The 17,794-nt window shown below is 34.6% G+C and overlaps 1 protein-coding gene across 1 annotated transcript in view; it reads right to left on the bottom strand.

Annotated features, from left to right (window-relative positions):
• The window catches only part of LOC145261226 (CST complex subunit STN1-like), a 50,249-nt gene that overhangs the window by 9,310 nt on the left and 23,145 nt on the right, over nucleotides 1–17,794 (bottom strand). Inside the window, exons 5-7 of the mRNA XM_080119589.1 lie at nucleotides 17,142–17,303; nucleotides 6,674–6,813; nucleotides 3,503–3,640 (exon numbers count right to left, since the gene is read on the bottom strand). Coding sequence (XP_079975715.1) covers nucleotides 3,503–3,640; nucleotides 6,674–6,813; nucleotides 17,142–17,303 — 440 coding nt within the window. The remainder of the gene's footprint in view (nucleotides 1–3,502; nucleotides 3,641–6,673; nucleotides 6,814–17,141; nucleotides 17,304–17,794) is intronic.

Raw genomic sequence — 17,794 nt, 5'->3', positions numbered from 1 at the left:
AGCCCTAATAACATGGGGCAGTTGTAACCAGAATAAGCAAAATGGCAATTGGTAACAGAACAGTAGATACTTTGTGTATTTATGCTTCAGTCGAGATATTTGTGACTGTGACAAAAGTAATGCAAAACGTGACTTACACAAGCGACAACGTATTTGTCTATTCTCTCGGGTGACTGAATCAAGGAAGGAAAGAGAAAGAAAAAACTTTTGTCTATAGACGGTTTACTAATATACATGTGGCATTAATTTGCACATGAGGACAATGATCGCTGTGCAAAGGACGAATGAAAAAGCACAGCATAGTCGGGAGGAGAGGGACAACTGAGGGAGATAGAATGAGAACGCATGGTGAAAGTTAGAGCTGAAGTCAGAAGTTGACAAGAAGGAGTTCAGATGAATACCGTATATATCGGCATATAAGACAAGCCTTAAATTTAAAAAAATCATCTTTAAAAACAATATTTTATAGAGACCAGTTGTTGCAATGTTTAGCCTAGTCTAAATAAACAGTTTCGTGATTTAGCAGTCGTCTTATACAACCGATATATGATAAATTTATTAAAATTTGATCAAATTTTGTACCTCGTCTTATCTGATGGTCACCTTATACGCCGAAATATATGATATTTATTATCATTATTTTTTTTTAAACCTTACGTTTCATTCAGTGGCGCAATAGGCTGGAGCTCCTCACTTTCTCGGTATTCCTAGGAGACAAGTAAAACTAAGGTGTTTTTACATTTGGTCGTGTTATGATGTTCAACTTCAAAATGTCAGTACCATGTGAAAGGGTCAAGTCGATTATAAAATCATTGGCAGTGTCAAAATAATTGAGGTTGACAGGTGCATCGGATGGGATGAAGATCATATCAACTTTGCAGATGCCAGGATCTGTAAATCTAATAATCTAATTTATAAAACTCACTATGTCTGTCTGTCTGTCTCCATATTTTCAAACTCTATCTCTCCCAAAATTAAAAGTCGCAGAGCGGCGCTAAGGGCCCCAAATGATTGGATTTTTTTTATGGATCGTTCGTTTATGGGTCTTTGGGTGGTTAAAATAGTTTTTAAGGGGTTAAAAAGGGGTTAGAATTGAAAACTTAATTATACCTTTTGTACATTTATTGTAGTTTATTTTTAATCAGTTCATATGCGTATCACCTTGGTAGAGTGGTAACATCACCAGCTTTGAATGCTACAGTTTTGCTTTCGGTTTCGATTCTAGCTGATGGCACCTAAATACTTTTTTTTATTTTTGAAATCACGACTATACAAAATCTGGATAAATTAAAATATCATATTTAAGCATATTTTACGACCAAGTAAAACTGCCCATCCCTCCCACTAGTAATATTTCTATTTTTTTTCTCATTGATATCACTCATATTTCTCTCTCTCTCTCTCCTCTCTCCACCTGTAACAGAGTCACTGATGCGTGTTAGCAGCAGCAACCATATGACACATATGCAAATAACGAAGCAAGTGCACAACGTAATGTCACAGCAGAGGAATAGGGGGGAAAGAAAGGGAGAGAAAAAGAGGACACTCACGGACAGCAAGCAGGCGGTGAAGGAGAATAAAAGTGTGTACTGGTGTAAGATGAACGTGTGGCCCATTTAAGCTTGTGTCAAGACGGCAGGGTTTTGTAAAGTACATGGCAGAAGAGATGAACTAAGAGACTTTTAAAACAAGATGCAATACATTAGTTTGGAAAGTACCAGGAATAAATGCATTATATTTTAAATAAAGAAACTGAGTCGATTTTCTTACTTTTCTTTTTGTTCCTTTGCGATTGGTCTTTCATGCAACGTGAGGGTCTGTGTTAGCATGTAATGACAACGTTACAAAATGATATCGGGGAAACCAATACCAACTATGGAGTCATCTGATTCGTGGATAAAAATGCAAAGCTCAATAACATTGTCATCTTCAGATGTGCAGAACATTTTTACTATCGTTGTATTCTTATGTAGGTATACACTGCAATAGAATCGTATTTTTGATAAATATTTTCATAAAGCCACAATCAAAGAGTGAAGCGAACGCTTGACATGACGGGTAGTCTTTCACGTGTTCTCTTGCAAAAAAAAAAATCATTCCACCCCAGATGCATAGTAAATGCATTTTAGACAGCCTCCAATTCTATGAATACATATCACAGAGTCGGTATCAGACTCCATTAAGCAGACGGACTCATATATTCACACAACACACTCCAATGCACATCCCACTTTCAACGGATCGCTCGCTTGCTCTCCACGCATGCGCATTTCTGTTTAAACAATTCCATTTTCACTCGAGACCGAATTTCGCCTGGCTTCATCTTTTGTGTGTTTGTCATTTCTTTCTCATTTTTGCATATTTGCGCTCGTTCTTCCAGCGCCGATGTTCTCTTGTAGGTAGCAATAATTTAATATATTAACGACGCTTACGTTTGAACGATATACGAGCAATCTTTCTTCTTTTCCATTTTGATATTTTTTGATTAGTCTTTACATGTAACAATTCGTCGTTACATGTAACGATTGGTCCCTACATGTAACGTGTAGGTCCGTGTTAACATATGACTATAAGGTTACAGAACGATACTGAGGAAACCAATGCCAACAATGAACCCATCTGATTAATATCAAACGGAAGAATAACTATAGCTTGGATAAAAACGCAAGGCTCAATAACATTGTCACCTTTAAATGTATAAACATTTTTACTACCGTTGTATTCTTATGTAGGTATACACTGCAATAGAATCGTATTTTAGATAAATATTTTCATAAAGCCACAATCAAAGAGTGAGGCGAACGCTTGACATGACGGGTACAGTCTTTCACGTGTTCTCTTGTTCTCTCTCTCTCTCTCTATATATATATATATATATATATATACACACATTCATTATACAGACAGCTATACAACACTAACTTGTGAGGAAGAAAGTGAATAGGAAAAGTCGGGAGCTTAAACATCAGTCTTACTGTATTGCCAAAATTGCTGGAAAAATGATAGGATCCTTGTACCGCTCTAGTAGATATCTCACTGCTGATGCAATTCTCTACCTATATATGAGCCAGGTACATCCAAGGATGGAGTACTGTTGCCACATTTGGGCAGGAGTTGCTAGAAAGTCTTATCCTGCCTTGACAGAGTTCAGAACAGACTTTGTAGCTTAGTGCGGGGAGGAGGGGTTAGTAGATATAGAACAATTGAGATAGGGTGGGCAGTTCGCAAGGACAGGCCAAGAAAAACATGGGAGAAATTAATAAAGATGGATTTAAAGAAAAGTGGAGTATATAAAGACCTGGCCAGAAATAGGTTAGTTAGGAAGTCAATTTCTAAAAGCGTTGAAACCCATGTCAGCATGTAAAACATACGTCACACCGACATTGATTTGATATAAGAAAGAAAAGCACAATGATAATCTGGCTGATTGCAAAATCAGTCGATTTTATTGTCCTTCAAAGAAAATTTAAAAAAAAAAAATGCTGTTTCATTTTTTTAATACCTGGTCTTTGTTCAAAACTTCCAAGATGGTGGATTGTAGGTTTTCATCTTGCAAAATCTCTTGGACATCAAACAATTTCTTCCGATATTCTTGCAGATGAAGTTTTATGATGGTCACCAATGTTTCAATCATCTTTTTCTGAAAAAAACAAAGTTTACGAAAATGTTTCAGCTTAGATCAGTTTCACAAAAAAAAAAAAAAAAAAAAAACATATACATACTAGCAGGCCGCTGGCATTGCCCGGTCATGCTTAAATATGATATTTTGAATAATGCATTTCATATTTATGCATTATATTATACTGAACCCAATAAATAGTAATGATTGTAAAAGTTTTAAAAAAAAATGACTTGTGCACCACCACCGAGAATTGAAACCAAAACGTTTAGCTTATGATTTACTTTTTCCTTTGATGTTAATGCCCAAGCTATGAAAACATGTTTCTGCAAGGCTAAAAATTAAAACAGGAACCAATAGCTATTACGTTATGCATGCATACTCGTAATACTGTTGTCCAAGCTTCACCTGGCAAATTCCATTTTTTTAATTTTTACACTTTTGCACCGATTTTTCCGGCTCAAACCCAAATATAAAGTTTCGCATGGGTTCGAATACCCTACATATTAAGTTTCATGTTTGTAGACCAAAAACTGACAGAGGAGTTTGGTAAGCAATTTTTTTTAAACAAATATTTATGCTCACACATAAATATATATATAGAAAAAGGTTTGTGTTTACTATAACCTTTTTACGCAAATATTATGCAAGTATAAATCATGTAGAATATCTGTATGAATATAATTACACGTAATAGTTAAGTAAAGATGATCATCCCATAAGAAAACCAAAAATACTAATAGGGAATTAATTAAAAATGAATGCTTAAAAGAATATGCAATTAAGCTAGATCTTTAGCAGATGAATGCAATTCCACAACCCAAAGATAAAAAAGTTGTATTTTCTTTTTAAAAAATAGGAAAAAAGGGTTTTTAATTTGAATATCAATACACAAAAAAAAAAAAACTAAATTCATAGAAGTATAGAAGATAACAATCTGTATCGGTAGTGAAGGTTCATAAATCTAATAGTCTAAAAAATCGAAACAGACACAGACAGATAGACTAACTCTCAAATGTGAGAAAATATACAATGGTGTTCGTTAACCTAACAATGAAAAGGACATGACAACGATAACAGAGTTACGCCCCTTGATATACAACACTAACTAGAGTTACTCCCCTTGCTCTGTTGAAATCACTTAAGAAAAAAATAGTTATTTTTTTCACCATGGTCCATAAATTGCAGAAATACCAAATATAATTTTGTAAATTTCAAAAGTAAAAATACCTTCAACCCGGCAAACAATTAGAAACCCATTCATATCATGTTAACTATTCTATACTTTCACCTAACGATTTGATAAACAAAAGATAATGCAAAAATTGCATTTAACTTGAAAATTAAAAAAATATATATATCACAGTCCGTAAACTGCAGAAGTAAAAAATACAAAAAGTCAGAACCCTCCTCCCAGTTGTCTGTAAATGTAGATGTGTAACCATTTTCTGCAGTTTATAGTTTTTTAAATAGAATTTTCAAGTTGAATGCAATTTGTATAGTATCTTTGGCTTGTAACGATGTTGCATGCCCGGATAACACCAATTCACCCTGCTTATGGACTAAGGGTTAGGTGGGATGTTTGACATGAGGTTTAAGAAATTCATTCTTTTCTCCAAAGTCTGGAATATGTTTTTATTGTCGATATGGTGGGCAGAAAATAAATTTCTCAGCAAAGTGAAGTTGACTTGGCGATGAGAAGTCCGCTCTGATATCCTAGATATTGTCATTGGGCCACGTGTTTTATTTTAAGTGTCGGTGATGGGAATTGAACTGAATGATGGAAGGGCATAGCTGATAATAGAGTTTCTTTAAGAGAAAAATGAGTTGAAGAGAGAGAAAGAAAGAAAAAGGAAAAAAAAGAATTAAAGAGAAATATTGTTTAAGATAGAGAAAGAAAAGAAATTCAGAAGAAAAGAGAAAAGAAAAACAATCAAGAAAGAAAAGGGTAACCTCCAAACGACAGAGGAGGAAGAGCTAATCTCAAAGAGATGATGGTCGGAATTAAGGTCCAATAAAGAAATCACTGTGTTTTGGAAATTCAGAAGATTTTGTTGGTTGGCATCGGAGAGTATGCATCGGCTTGGGCTTCTGCCCAGGGTCGACCTAACCATGTGGGCTACGGCGCAATCTATTGGCTATGCCTCGATTTTAATTTATATTCAATAGGATATGATTCTTGCAAATTTTGTATATTATTTTTTGGAAATGGCTAGGTCGTCAGTATTGCACACTTCATACGTGTGACGACTTGGCTTCGCCCCTATGTCAGAGCACATCACTGATGAGATGCAGTACATCGAAACCCACTTCAGATCTGGCATTGTCCGTTTTCGATGCAATTGCACGATTCCATCTAATTCTGGGTTCTAGCTTTATCATGAAAAAGTGTATGTGAATGGGTATTTATATATATCTATCTCCTCTTAATGTCTAATATATATATATATATATATATATAACTTGAGTTCCTTCAGCTAATTGAAAATATATAACTTGAGTTCATTCAGCTAATTGAAAATATATAACTTGAGTTCATTCAGCTAATTGAAAATATATAACTTGAGTTCATTCAGCTAATTGAAAATATATAACTTGAGTTCATTCAGCTAATTGAAACCAAAATCAAAACTTAATGAGTTTATTCGTAATGTTAGTAAACGTGAATTTGCAATTTGTAAATTAGTAAACGTGAATTTGAATGTAAATAAGAAATATTTCTGGTGTAGAATAAAAATTTACTAAAAGTTGTACGAGTATAATTAAATGATTTAACACTAGACTTCACTAATTTGAGCCATACCAACAAAAAAAATACATAGTCAGAAAAATATATATAGTAGTCAAGCAAATCTAGTAACAAGAATTGAAAATTGATTATAAATGTGAATCCAATATTTTGATTTAAATCATCAAATGATATTCATTAATTTTAAATGGGCACCAATTTTTTTTTATTCCAATTCCCCCAAATTTTCAATTTTTCTCATTCCCGATTCCGATTAATTGTTTCAACACTAATATATATATCATAAAAAGCATAAACATTACTACCTTACTGGTTTCGTCATCAAATTGCTTGCCTTCTTTCTCCAGTTGAAACGGAACTTGAAAAGGTTTGTTGTAGATGTTCTTGTAAAGTCTTGGCAATTCTAGCATTCGGTTGATTTCACTTGAAGAATCGTCAACACAAACTGTTAGAATTAATAATAAGACGTAAGAATTCAATTCTTAGGTGAATATTCTGTAAGAAGGTTTAGTACTGTTAAGGATTTCTTTGCAAAAGTAGGCACTAACAAAAATGCTATACTAAACGTTAGCATGGGGAAACTGACCAAAAAAAAAAATGTTATTTTATTTTATTTTCAACTTAAGCCCGACAGACAGATGAAAAAGACATTTTTCAAAGTATGACAGACTGACAAAAATGATATTTCAAATTTACACCTAACAGACAGATAAAAACGTTTTACACAAAAGTCAGACAGACAGACGAAAATTTGAAATAAGAGATAGACCACCAGATCCAGTAGATATCTCACTGCTGATGCAATTCTCTATCTATATAAGAGCCAGGTACGTCAAAGGATGGAATACTGTTGCCACATCTGGGCAGGAGTTGCTAGAAAGTCTTATCCTGCCTTGACAGAGTTCAGAACAGACTTTGTAGCCTCGTAGATGTCCTTTTCTCTTCCCTGCAACCTCTATCTCACAGAAGAGATATTGCGAGTTTGTCTCTGATGTATCGTTATTTTCATGGAAAGTGTTCAACTGAGCTTCAATCTATGGTCCCTCCTTGCCAAACTTTCACAAGAAACGCTAGACTAGCTGAAAACACTATCAATAATTCCCCCACTCTTCATCTGTGCCTAAACCTAAACGTAGATTCCATGAACAAAGCTTCTTTCTTAGAACTGCACGCCTGTGGAATTGTGTTCCGTTTTCCTGCTTTCCGGCTGACTACAATATGGTTGTCTTCAAGTCTAACGTAAATAAGTTCTTGATGAGCCGTTCCATATAAGTTAACAAATTTACCGAATTTTCATTATTAATGATTACTATATTGTCCAATTTCTACTGTACACTCTTTAACCCTTATCCTCGAGTAGCCTCTTGGTCTTGATAATGTGGTGATGCCTGTGTAAAAAAAAAAAACACTAATGCCTATACAGTCTCTACAGCTATGTATTTAGAAAACGGAATTATTAAAGTTATAAGGGACAAAAAAAAAAGAAAGAATCAACCTTAGTAGACGTTAGTGTCTTTAAATGATGCTGAGAGACAAAAGATAATGAAATACCAAAGTCTTACGCACGACATAAAAAGAAACTGGAATCTTTGGAAGATCTCCATCATTCCAGTAATTATAGGAGGAACCGAATTCATGAAAAAGAATTTCAAAAACTACCTAGTAAATATACCTGGTAAACCAAGTGCAAGAGAGATGCAAACAATTGCACTTAAAGGGACAGTCAGAATCTTTAAAAGACCTCTCGGTTGGGATGTATGCGATAGTAGGTGAATGTTTGGTATCTAGCAGAATGCCCGATCCCCAACTAAAACAAAATGATGAGGCAAGGAAAGGTATTTCAAACTAAGACATAACGGAACAACAAAAATACTACTTTAAACTTAATTATGGCAGAGCGTCTAATTTTAAATGTTTGAGTCCATATCAAAATAATCTACATCCATTTAATATATTATAAACTGACCAATCAAATCTCAGTGATATGTGGACAAAAGTTCATTTATTTTTCCAATTGCAAAGTTATGTATTTTTAAGGGAGGTAATTAGAGACTCCTTTATATTTGTAAGAGTTATTTCCCTTACCTATATTCAGCATGGCATAAAAATATTTGACGCGTAACTTATATTAATTAATTATTAAATAATTTTTTTTTTTTTTTTTTTTTTTTTTTGGAGGTAGGAAATAAATATTTTATTCGTAATATTTATTATTCTCGTCTAATTGATTTTTTTTTATTGCAAAGTTACGCCAGACATAGGTTATTATGGAAGTCAATTTTTTAAAGCGTTCGAGCGCATGTCAAGATACGTGTCCAAGGGAGGTAATTAGGAGTCTCTTTATAGTATTTCTTTTTAACAAAGTTTTTTTTTTTTTTTTTTTTTTTTTTACACAGTGATCACCACTTATCAAGGCCTGGAAGCCACTCAGGGATAAGGGTTATTGCAAGTACATTATGTTAGTGTGGAGATTTGATGAAGTGTTTACTTAAGGGGGCGGTTCATTAGGAATTTGTTAACGTTGGACTTGAAGCCATCCAAGTTGTAGTCCGGTGGGAAGCAGGCAGACGGAACAGAGTTCCACAGGCGTGCAGTTCTAAGAAAGAAGCTTATTTCTCTTGTCTTCTATTCCTAGGTACGGGTAAAATGAATACGATGCTCAAAATGTATAAACATTTTGACCCCTCCTTTTACTTAAAAAAAAATCACCAAAACTCATGAAATTAACCAATTTTAATGAAATTTTCAGTATTTATCAAATAATAATCGCGGAATATAATGAACTAATTATTTTTATTTAAATCTTAGTGGAAATGTATTATTTTGTTTGAACAAAAAATACCTTTACTAAAGTTATAGTTTTCAGTAGTAAATAAAAAGCGCAAGAATTTATTTTTGCTTTTTTTATATAAATAAAGCATCGTTAATTTGTAACAATAAAAATAAAATAAATTTTTACAGGGACATTATGAAAAAAGCCTCTAAAGTTCGTATTAATGAATTCGATATAACTCGAAGAAAAATTAATTTCTCGAACTACCGATATTGAATTAAGCATTGTTTTTTTAATATTTTCACAGAAAAAAATTATAATTGCAAAAAATATTTCTCACATTTTTTTTTAAATTACAGGTTTTGCATAATTTTTATATGCAAGATTTTAATAATTTCCTTGCTCGCAAGAATGTGAAACTTTAAGCGTAACATAATTTTTATATAATATTGAACAATCATTTTTAAAAAAATTAATTTAAAAACAGGAACATAGAAAACTAATTAAATTAAAAAAATGGAAAAAATTTATAGAAATGTTCAGAATAGGAATGTATGGATACACGTCTGGGAAAAAAAGAAAAATATCACATCCCTTCCTCCCTTTTAATTACATAACGTCATGTTCACAGTCTTTCGACTGTCTGAAATTTTGGGCCTTTGTATATTCCGTGTATACAAAATTTTTGCTTGTTGCATTTTTGCGAATAGCAAAATCACTCGGTTTTGGGCTAATTAATTTATGTTTTGTACAAACAAGGTGTTTTTTTTTTTATTTTATTCAATATCTTAGGATATCTTTACTTTACTAATTATCTTTGAAATAGATCCAGAAAACTAATATTTATCTTTTAAATGATTTTTACAATGAATTTATTTAACTTCATAATTTAGCTGACTTGAGTAGTTTGGTCGTGAAAACATTTTTCATAACTTTTTTTTTTCACGTGTACAAAATTTTTTTTGATAAATCGGCTTTCAAAACTAGGTCCCCCTTTTTTTGTCTGCCCATTTTTTGCCCGTACCTACCTATTCCATTATAAACTATAATTAAATTTTAAAAAATTAAGTAAATGTCACATTTTATTCTTGATATTTATTATTCTTGCCATCCCCCATCCTTTTAATTTTAACAGTGGTGCAGGGGCGGAGAAGGATTCTGAAGCGACAGATGATTTTAAATGACTGAACGTCATTTTCAAGGCGCTATTCAAAAACTCGTCACTGGTCTAAGGGGGATAACTCTATTTTACTACGCGATTCAATCATTTTTTTTTTTTTTTTCATTCATGAATTTATGATGCTAAACCAAAGTGATTTTGAGGAGTTGTATGAAATAAAGTGTATATAAAGTGTATAAAGTTTATATATATAAAATTATATATATATAAAAATAAAATATATATTATATATACATTAGAGTAAATAAAAACATTATAAAAGAAAGGTAATTTTTATTAAATGAAAACTACGACTAATTCTTTTCAACTACTTTTTTTTATTAAAAAACTAAAATGCCATGGTTTAAAAGAAAAGGTTGCTGCGACCACTTCTTTATAAAATGCAATGAAAGTATCAAAAATTATCCTGTACCTCTATAAGGCCACCATTCGCCCATCTATGGAGTATTGTTGTCACATTTGGGCTGGTGCATCTGCTGCTAGTCTCTCGCTCCTAGACAAGGTTCAAAAGAGAGTCGCCAATCTGATAAACCCTGAACTGGCATCTAAGCTTCAGCCTCTGTCCCATCGACGAAACGTTGCACCCCTCTGCCTGTTCTACAAGTATTTTAATGGTGAATGCTGTGATGAACTGCAGACACTTGTGCCCCCACGACGTAGACACCCTCGACAAACCTGACAGACAGCTAAATCCCACCCCCACACAGTAGAGATCCCTAGATGTAGAAGATCTTTCTACTCCAGTAGTTTCTTCCCCAGAAACGCTAGACTCTGGAATTTCATTCCAGGTCCCTGCTTCCCCAACTGTACTGACATGCAGAAGTAACGTAAACCGACATCTTGCTGCCCAAATCCAAGCATAGTTCCCCAGTAGCTGCTGCCCCTGATAGTAGCCCCCTACACCACAGTGGCAATGTGCCTTGTTTGGGGTGAAAATGTAACAAAAAAAAAATAAAATAAATAAAAAAATGTGTGACTACCGTTTTTTACGATTAATTAAAAAATGTTTAGGGTTTAAAAATACAGGGTGTTTCAAAAGTCTTGGGAACATTACAAATTCGTATATCTCATGAACTATTCCAGGTAGAAAAATGAAACTGGTGTCATTTTAAAGCTTGCTTAATCAAGTTTTTGGTCATACTAATCATTTTCGTCTTATCTTTCCATGTGCAGTAATGGCGTTCTCTAAACAAGACAAGGCGTTTTGCGTCCTCCAATTTGCAAAGACTGAATCGTGGACATGTGTTCAGCGTGCATTTCGCAGGAAATTTAAAAAAGAAGTCCCTGAAAGGAAACCCATTGTCAGATGGCATGCTAAATTTGTGAAAGATGGGTGTTTGTGCCCAAGTAAGCGAACAGGTCGCCCTTCAACTTCAGAAGCTGCAGTTGAGCAAGTCCGGGCAGCCTTTCAGCGGAGCCCCCGTAAATCAGTGAGAAGAGCCAGCAGGGAACTTCAGCTTGCTCCAGCAACTGTCTGGCGTGTCTTAAGGAAACGACTGCAAATGGTACCTTACAAGCTCAAGTTGGTCCAAAAGATGAAGGACACTGATAAGCCACTTCGCCGTGACTTTTGCATTGCAATGCAAGAGAAGTTGGAAGATAACGGCTTTGATGACCGGCTTGTTTTTAGCGATGAGGCGACCTTCCATCTGAATGGCAAAGTTAACAAGCATAGCACTCGCATATGGGGTACTGAGAATCCTCATGAAATTCTTGAGCACGAGCGAGATTCACCAAAAGTGAACGTGTTTTGTGCAATTTCCAAGAAAGGTGTCTATGGACCGTTCTTCTTTGAAGAGGCAACTATCACTAGTGAATCCTATCTCAACATGATGGAAGACTGGTTAATGGCTCAGTTGGAAGAAGCAGAATCTGATGACTTCATTTTTCAACAAGATGGTGCACCACCACACTGGAGGCTTAGAGTAAGGCAGTTTCTTAACACAAGGCTGCCTGGTAGATGGATTGGGAGATCTGGGCGAGGTGATGACGTTCTCATGCCCTGGCCTCTTAGGTCTCCAGATCTTACCCCATGTGACTTTTTCCTTTGGGGCTTTGTCAAGCAACAAGTCTATGTGCTGCCCCTTCCAAGAGATATTTACGAACTAAAGGCTCGAATAACGGCAGTTGTGGGAACCATTGACGTCGATGCTGGAACGCGTTTGGCAGGAAATGGACTATCGACTAGATGTCTGCCGTGTGACGAATGGTGCTCATATTGAGCAAGTTTGAAGATTCCCCACAAAACTTGAAACTTTAACCTTTCCAACGGTACCAATTTCATTTTTTAACTCCTAATAGTTTTTGAGTTATTAAAAATCTTTATGTTCCCAAGACTTTTGAAACACCCTGTATAATCTTAAAAATTACAAAAGAAAAAGAAAATGCGACGATAATTGCAGAGAAATTGTAATTTTTATTAAACAAAACATTTTAAAAAAATAATGAAAATATTTAAAAAGGCACAAAGAATGAAAACATTAAAAAAAGGCACAAAGAATGAAAACATTTAAAAAGGCACAAAGAATGGAAACATTTAAAAAAGGCACAATGAATGAAAACATTAAAAAGGCACAAAGAATGAAAACATTAAAAAAGGTGCAAAAATAAAAAACATTTAAAAAGACACAAAAGAATTAAATCATTAAAAAGGCCATAAAGAATGAAATCATTAAAAGGACACAAAGAATTAAATCATTAAAAAAGACACAAAGAATTAAATCATTAAAAAGTCCACAAAGAATGAAATCATTAAAAAGGACACAAAGAATGAAATCATTAAAAAAAAAGGCACAAAAAATGAAAACCTTAAAAAATGTTTAAGGTTTTAAAAATATAATCACATTAACATTACAAAAAAAAGGAGGAAAATGCGGCGATAGTTGCAGAGAAATTGTAATTTTTATTTAACAAAACATTTTATTTAAAAAAAAAAAAAACTCAGACAATTACTAACGATTTGAATGTAAGAAAGTTTGTAACATTAATAACAAAAAAATGAAGACAATGGACACCCCTTGTAAGGGTAGCTGCACATATAATTGTGAGGCAAGGGTTGCGCAGTATCCAACCACACATCTCCTGGATCGGCACTGCTTGGGTCCAGTGTCAAGGAGAGGCCCGGAAACTGACTGGAAACAATGCCGAGATAAGCGGAGAGCACATACACCAATTGGAATTCCTAAACATTCACCCATTTTAGTACTGACCAGGCTTAAAGTTGCTTAACTTCAATGATCTGAATCAGTGTGTCAACGTGATTATGCTGTATTTTGATGGTACCATAATTGCCATAATTAGTATAATTACCATAATGGAATTTAAAAAATATCATGACGATGACAATAGAGATGTATTAGCAAACAAAAGAAAAAAAAAAAATTTTTTTTTAATTATTTTTGTAAAATAACATCTTTTAAAGTGTTTTCATTTTTCAGTCTGTTAACGACTTTTCTTCAGGGTGTCTTATAAAGATGTATACATGCATATTAACAGATTTTCTTTTTTATAAATACTGTTCAATCTTCTTCGGGGGACATTGCAAGATAATTCTTCTCCAAAACTGTGAATTTACCATATTTACTTCACTAGTATAATTTGAACAAACTAATCAGCCCTTGAGAAAGTGGGGGGGGGTGATTTATATCGCTCTAGAAAATACAACATGATTCCATTTTTCATTTAATGAAAACCGGTTTTGTTGAAGACCATCCACTAGTTGGTCAGCTGCGTACAAATCCCAAGAGCAATAGGAGTCTTCTATCACAAATGACACAATGTTCAACAAGCAAGGTCAGAGATGTGCTGCTGTACAATTCATGTTCTCTTCTGATCCAAGTTATGACAACAGGACCATTGCCAGCACCCTCAAAATGTATCACTGAATTGCCACAAATAACAAGGACGTGCCCAGGGTGATGAAAACAAAGTTTCCAGCCACAGTTATGGTCTTTGGTGTGGTTTCAAGTGAGGGCCACATCATACCAGCTCACATCTTTGAAGTCAGCTTAAAAGCCAAAAGTGTGGTGATGCCCTGCTACCATCTGGTGGTCGCTGGCAGACTCTGGGTGTGGCAGCCAGACTCAGCGCCGGCCCACAAGTCCAAAGAAACCCAGGCTTGCCTTCAAAAGGAGAGCTACAACTTTGTACCCTTCTCTCACTAATCCCCTGACCTTAACTTGCTGGCCTACTTCATTTGGTCATACGTCGAGAACATCACCAACATGACCTCCCACAACATCAAAGCCGGCCTGATCACCATCCGCCACACTCCTGCCGGCACTTGTGGAAAAAGTATGCTCCCAGTTATGGACCCATATCAAAGCAGTAATTGAGGCTGAAGGCGGCTACATTGAATAGATGTAAGCTCTACTACATAATCAAGTTAGCTGAATTGATTTTTTCAACGAAATTTTTTAAATAAACTTCTTTTCTTTGGGATGACAACTTTACCATTCCACCCTATATTTATTAATTTTTAATTGTTTTTCTTTTTTTCTTTTGTAAAATTTATGATTTTTTTTTTAATTGTTTTTCTTTTTTCTTTTGTAAATTTATGATTTTCTTTTGTAAAATTTATGATTTTGAACTGTTCACACAAACGTGTTTTTTGCCAGTGAGTGATCAACAAACAAATCAAACTATAACAATAGAGTTTCAAAGGTTTTATTGGCGAGAGAAGTTTGTTCATGATGGGGAGAGACTAAAATAGAGGCTAAAATTAAGTCTTTTTTTACTTTTTTCTTGATTTTTTTACATTGATGGAAGTTGGCGGGTCATCATTTTTCCATGATTTAATATGTATGGTTACGTTCTCTAGCGGCTGTTGATCAGCTTTTTAACTTAGGCAAATAAAACTCACACATGGAAACAATGGAGTTTCAAAGGTTTTATTGTAGAGGAAAAGTTTGGGGAGAGACTAAAATAAAAACTAAAATTAATTCCTTACTTTTTTTTTTTTTTTACATGCATGCAGGCTTGTCACTTTTCCATGTGGGTCGTTCCCTTTATGGTTGCGTTGTCTAATGACTGTTGATCGACTGCTTAACTGAAGCAAATAAAACTCATGCATGAAAATAATGGAGAATTGTTGCAGTTTCTAAGGTTTTATTGGAGAGGGAAAGTTTGTTCATGAGGGGGAGAGACTAAAAGGAAGACTAAAATTAATTCTTTTCTAACTTGTTCGTCTACTTGGGGATGAAGAAACGTAGATGGCAGATGACGTTCATTCCGCTGTTGTCTCAGTGACCACCGTATACTCATTAAACCTTATCATAAGATCGGCCTTGATAAGTGGTGACTCCCTTGTAAAGAAAAAGAAAAAAAAAAACATCTTCAGATGCATGTCACCTCTGTCGCCTCTTCTGTGTGACCTGAATGTAGGATGTAATTTCTCTGTAATATCATTCGACATCTGCATTTCCAAGGGTTTTGTCCAAGTAGATAACTCTTGACCCGCCACATTTTGCCTCAATCACGTTAAATGCATTTTTTTTTTTTTTTTTTTACATGGGGGTCACCACTTATCAAGGCCCAAAGGCCACTCAGGGATAAGGGTTATTGTGTGTACAGTAATCAATGAGATAGTATTGTAGTAATCATTCGTATTGGGGGTTTTGATAGAGTGTCTTACTTAAGGGGGAGGTTTGTCAGGAGTTTGTTTATGTTGGACTTGAAGACGTCCAAGTTGTAGTCAGGTGGGAAACAGGCAAGCGGCAGAGAGTTCCACTGGCGTGCAGTTCTAAGAAAGAAGCTTTGCTCATGGAATCTACGTTTGGATTTAGGTACAGATAAAGAGTGGGGAAAATTATTGACAGTAGTTTCAGCCAGACGGTTGTTTCTCGTGAAAGACTGGCGAGGGGAGGACGATGGATTGGAGCTCAGATGAGAACCCGTCATGGAAATAACGATAAAACAAAGACAGGCTCGCAACGTCTCTTCTGAGGGAGAGAGGTTGCAGGGTACATGTACTCTGTAACTCATGCTGAAATTCATACTAGCTAATATAATCGCTGCTTACTAGCATAGGGTGCTAATATACGAGGGTTGTTCTAAAAAGTTGAAGAGCTACGAAGACGAGAGTGATACTATTAAAACAAATGACCTTTCATGCTACAAAATTCATTTTTCTACATAGTCACCAACATTCTCAAGTCAGTTTTTGCCCGGAATTCAATGACGTATCTTTATCTGATGCAAGTGCATGGGGTTGCTTTTAATGTTGGGACAATTAATTAGAATCAGAATTGGGAAACAAAAAAAAAAAAATCGGAATTTTTACGGGTATCAGAATCAGAAAAATTTGTGCCTATTTTCCAATGCCAAAAACGATTCTTTTAGTTGTATTTTTTTTTTTTTTTTTGGATTTTGTTTAAAACAAAATCTTCCACTGCTGGTAGTAATGTTAAAATAATAAATATTTATTGATTTTTAACTACAAGTAAAACTAAAACCGATAGATTATCCTCAACAAGTGTATTTTCATGCTTGAGAAAATATCTGCACATTTAACGTATGTTTTTACAGTAGAAAAAATAACTGTATAGTTAAACATTAAGAGATCTATAAAGAATCGGAATCAGTAATCGTATTGAAATCGTCCCATCACTAGTTCGTTTCTTAAAGTCTCACACTGTCAATATCTGCAACAGAAAGATGAAACTTTCAGATCATGGATGCATAAGTTCAGTTATCATAACAATGCAATTTTCAACAACAACAACACCCCCCCCCGATCCATTTGAGTGGAATAAAAAAAAAATAGGAAGCATTACTTTTGGAACGCCCCTTGTATAAAAATTATGATGAGTTAAATTTTTACCTGCAAAATTTGCTGTGATCTGCCGGATGTTTTGAAAAGTTGTGATCTTTCCACGGACATGGATCAAATCTCCGAGCTTGAATTCCATATCCATAGAATCTTTTATCTGCTGGACTTTATTCGCCAGTGAGGATGGAAGATGGTGGGTCAATTCCAATATGTCTGCAAGAAATAAGGGTACTTGTGCAGATTTTGAACTTAGCGTATCTAAGCGTATGCTCAGAACATGTTGTCAACCGCCGGATTATCCCGAGCATCGCCCATGATCAAATTTTAACAACAGTATGAAACAGAAAAATAGTAAAATAAATGGAAATCAAAAGAAAAAAAAGAAGAAGAAAAATACTACAGCAATTTTGACGTTTCTGAACTTTTGAGATGAGGATTGGTTATTCGTATCATTTGAATTCATCAGACTACTGTTCTCATCTTGAGGGTCATTTTCACAACATTTCAATCGATGTAACCTTCTTTATATGTATCTCAGTAATTTGGACGGAATTTCGAACGGAACCCTTTACTTACTTCATGGGGGTAGCATGTTCTCGTTCTGTCAGCCATGACTGGATAGAGATGCTAAGTAATTTGCAAATTGTATTTTTCAGCCAACCATACCGAGAATTGAACCTTCAATCTTCAAGCGAAGGTCACTT

The sequence above is a fragment of the Euprymna scolopes genome, chromosome 37 (assembly GCF_053919585.1).
Source record: "Euprymna scolopes isolate OS-2025 chromosome 37, ASM5391958v1, whole genome shotgun sequence".
In the NCBI taxonomy this organism is placed as follows: domain Eukaryota; kingdom Metazoa; phylum Mollusca; class Cephalopoda; order Sepiida; family Sepiolidae; genus Euprymna; species Euprymna scolopes.
Note: the sequence above shows the minus strand (reverse complement) of the source record. Positions and strands in the feature narration are given on the sequence as shown.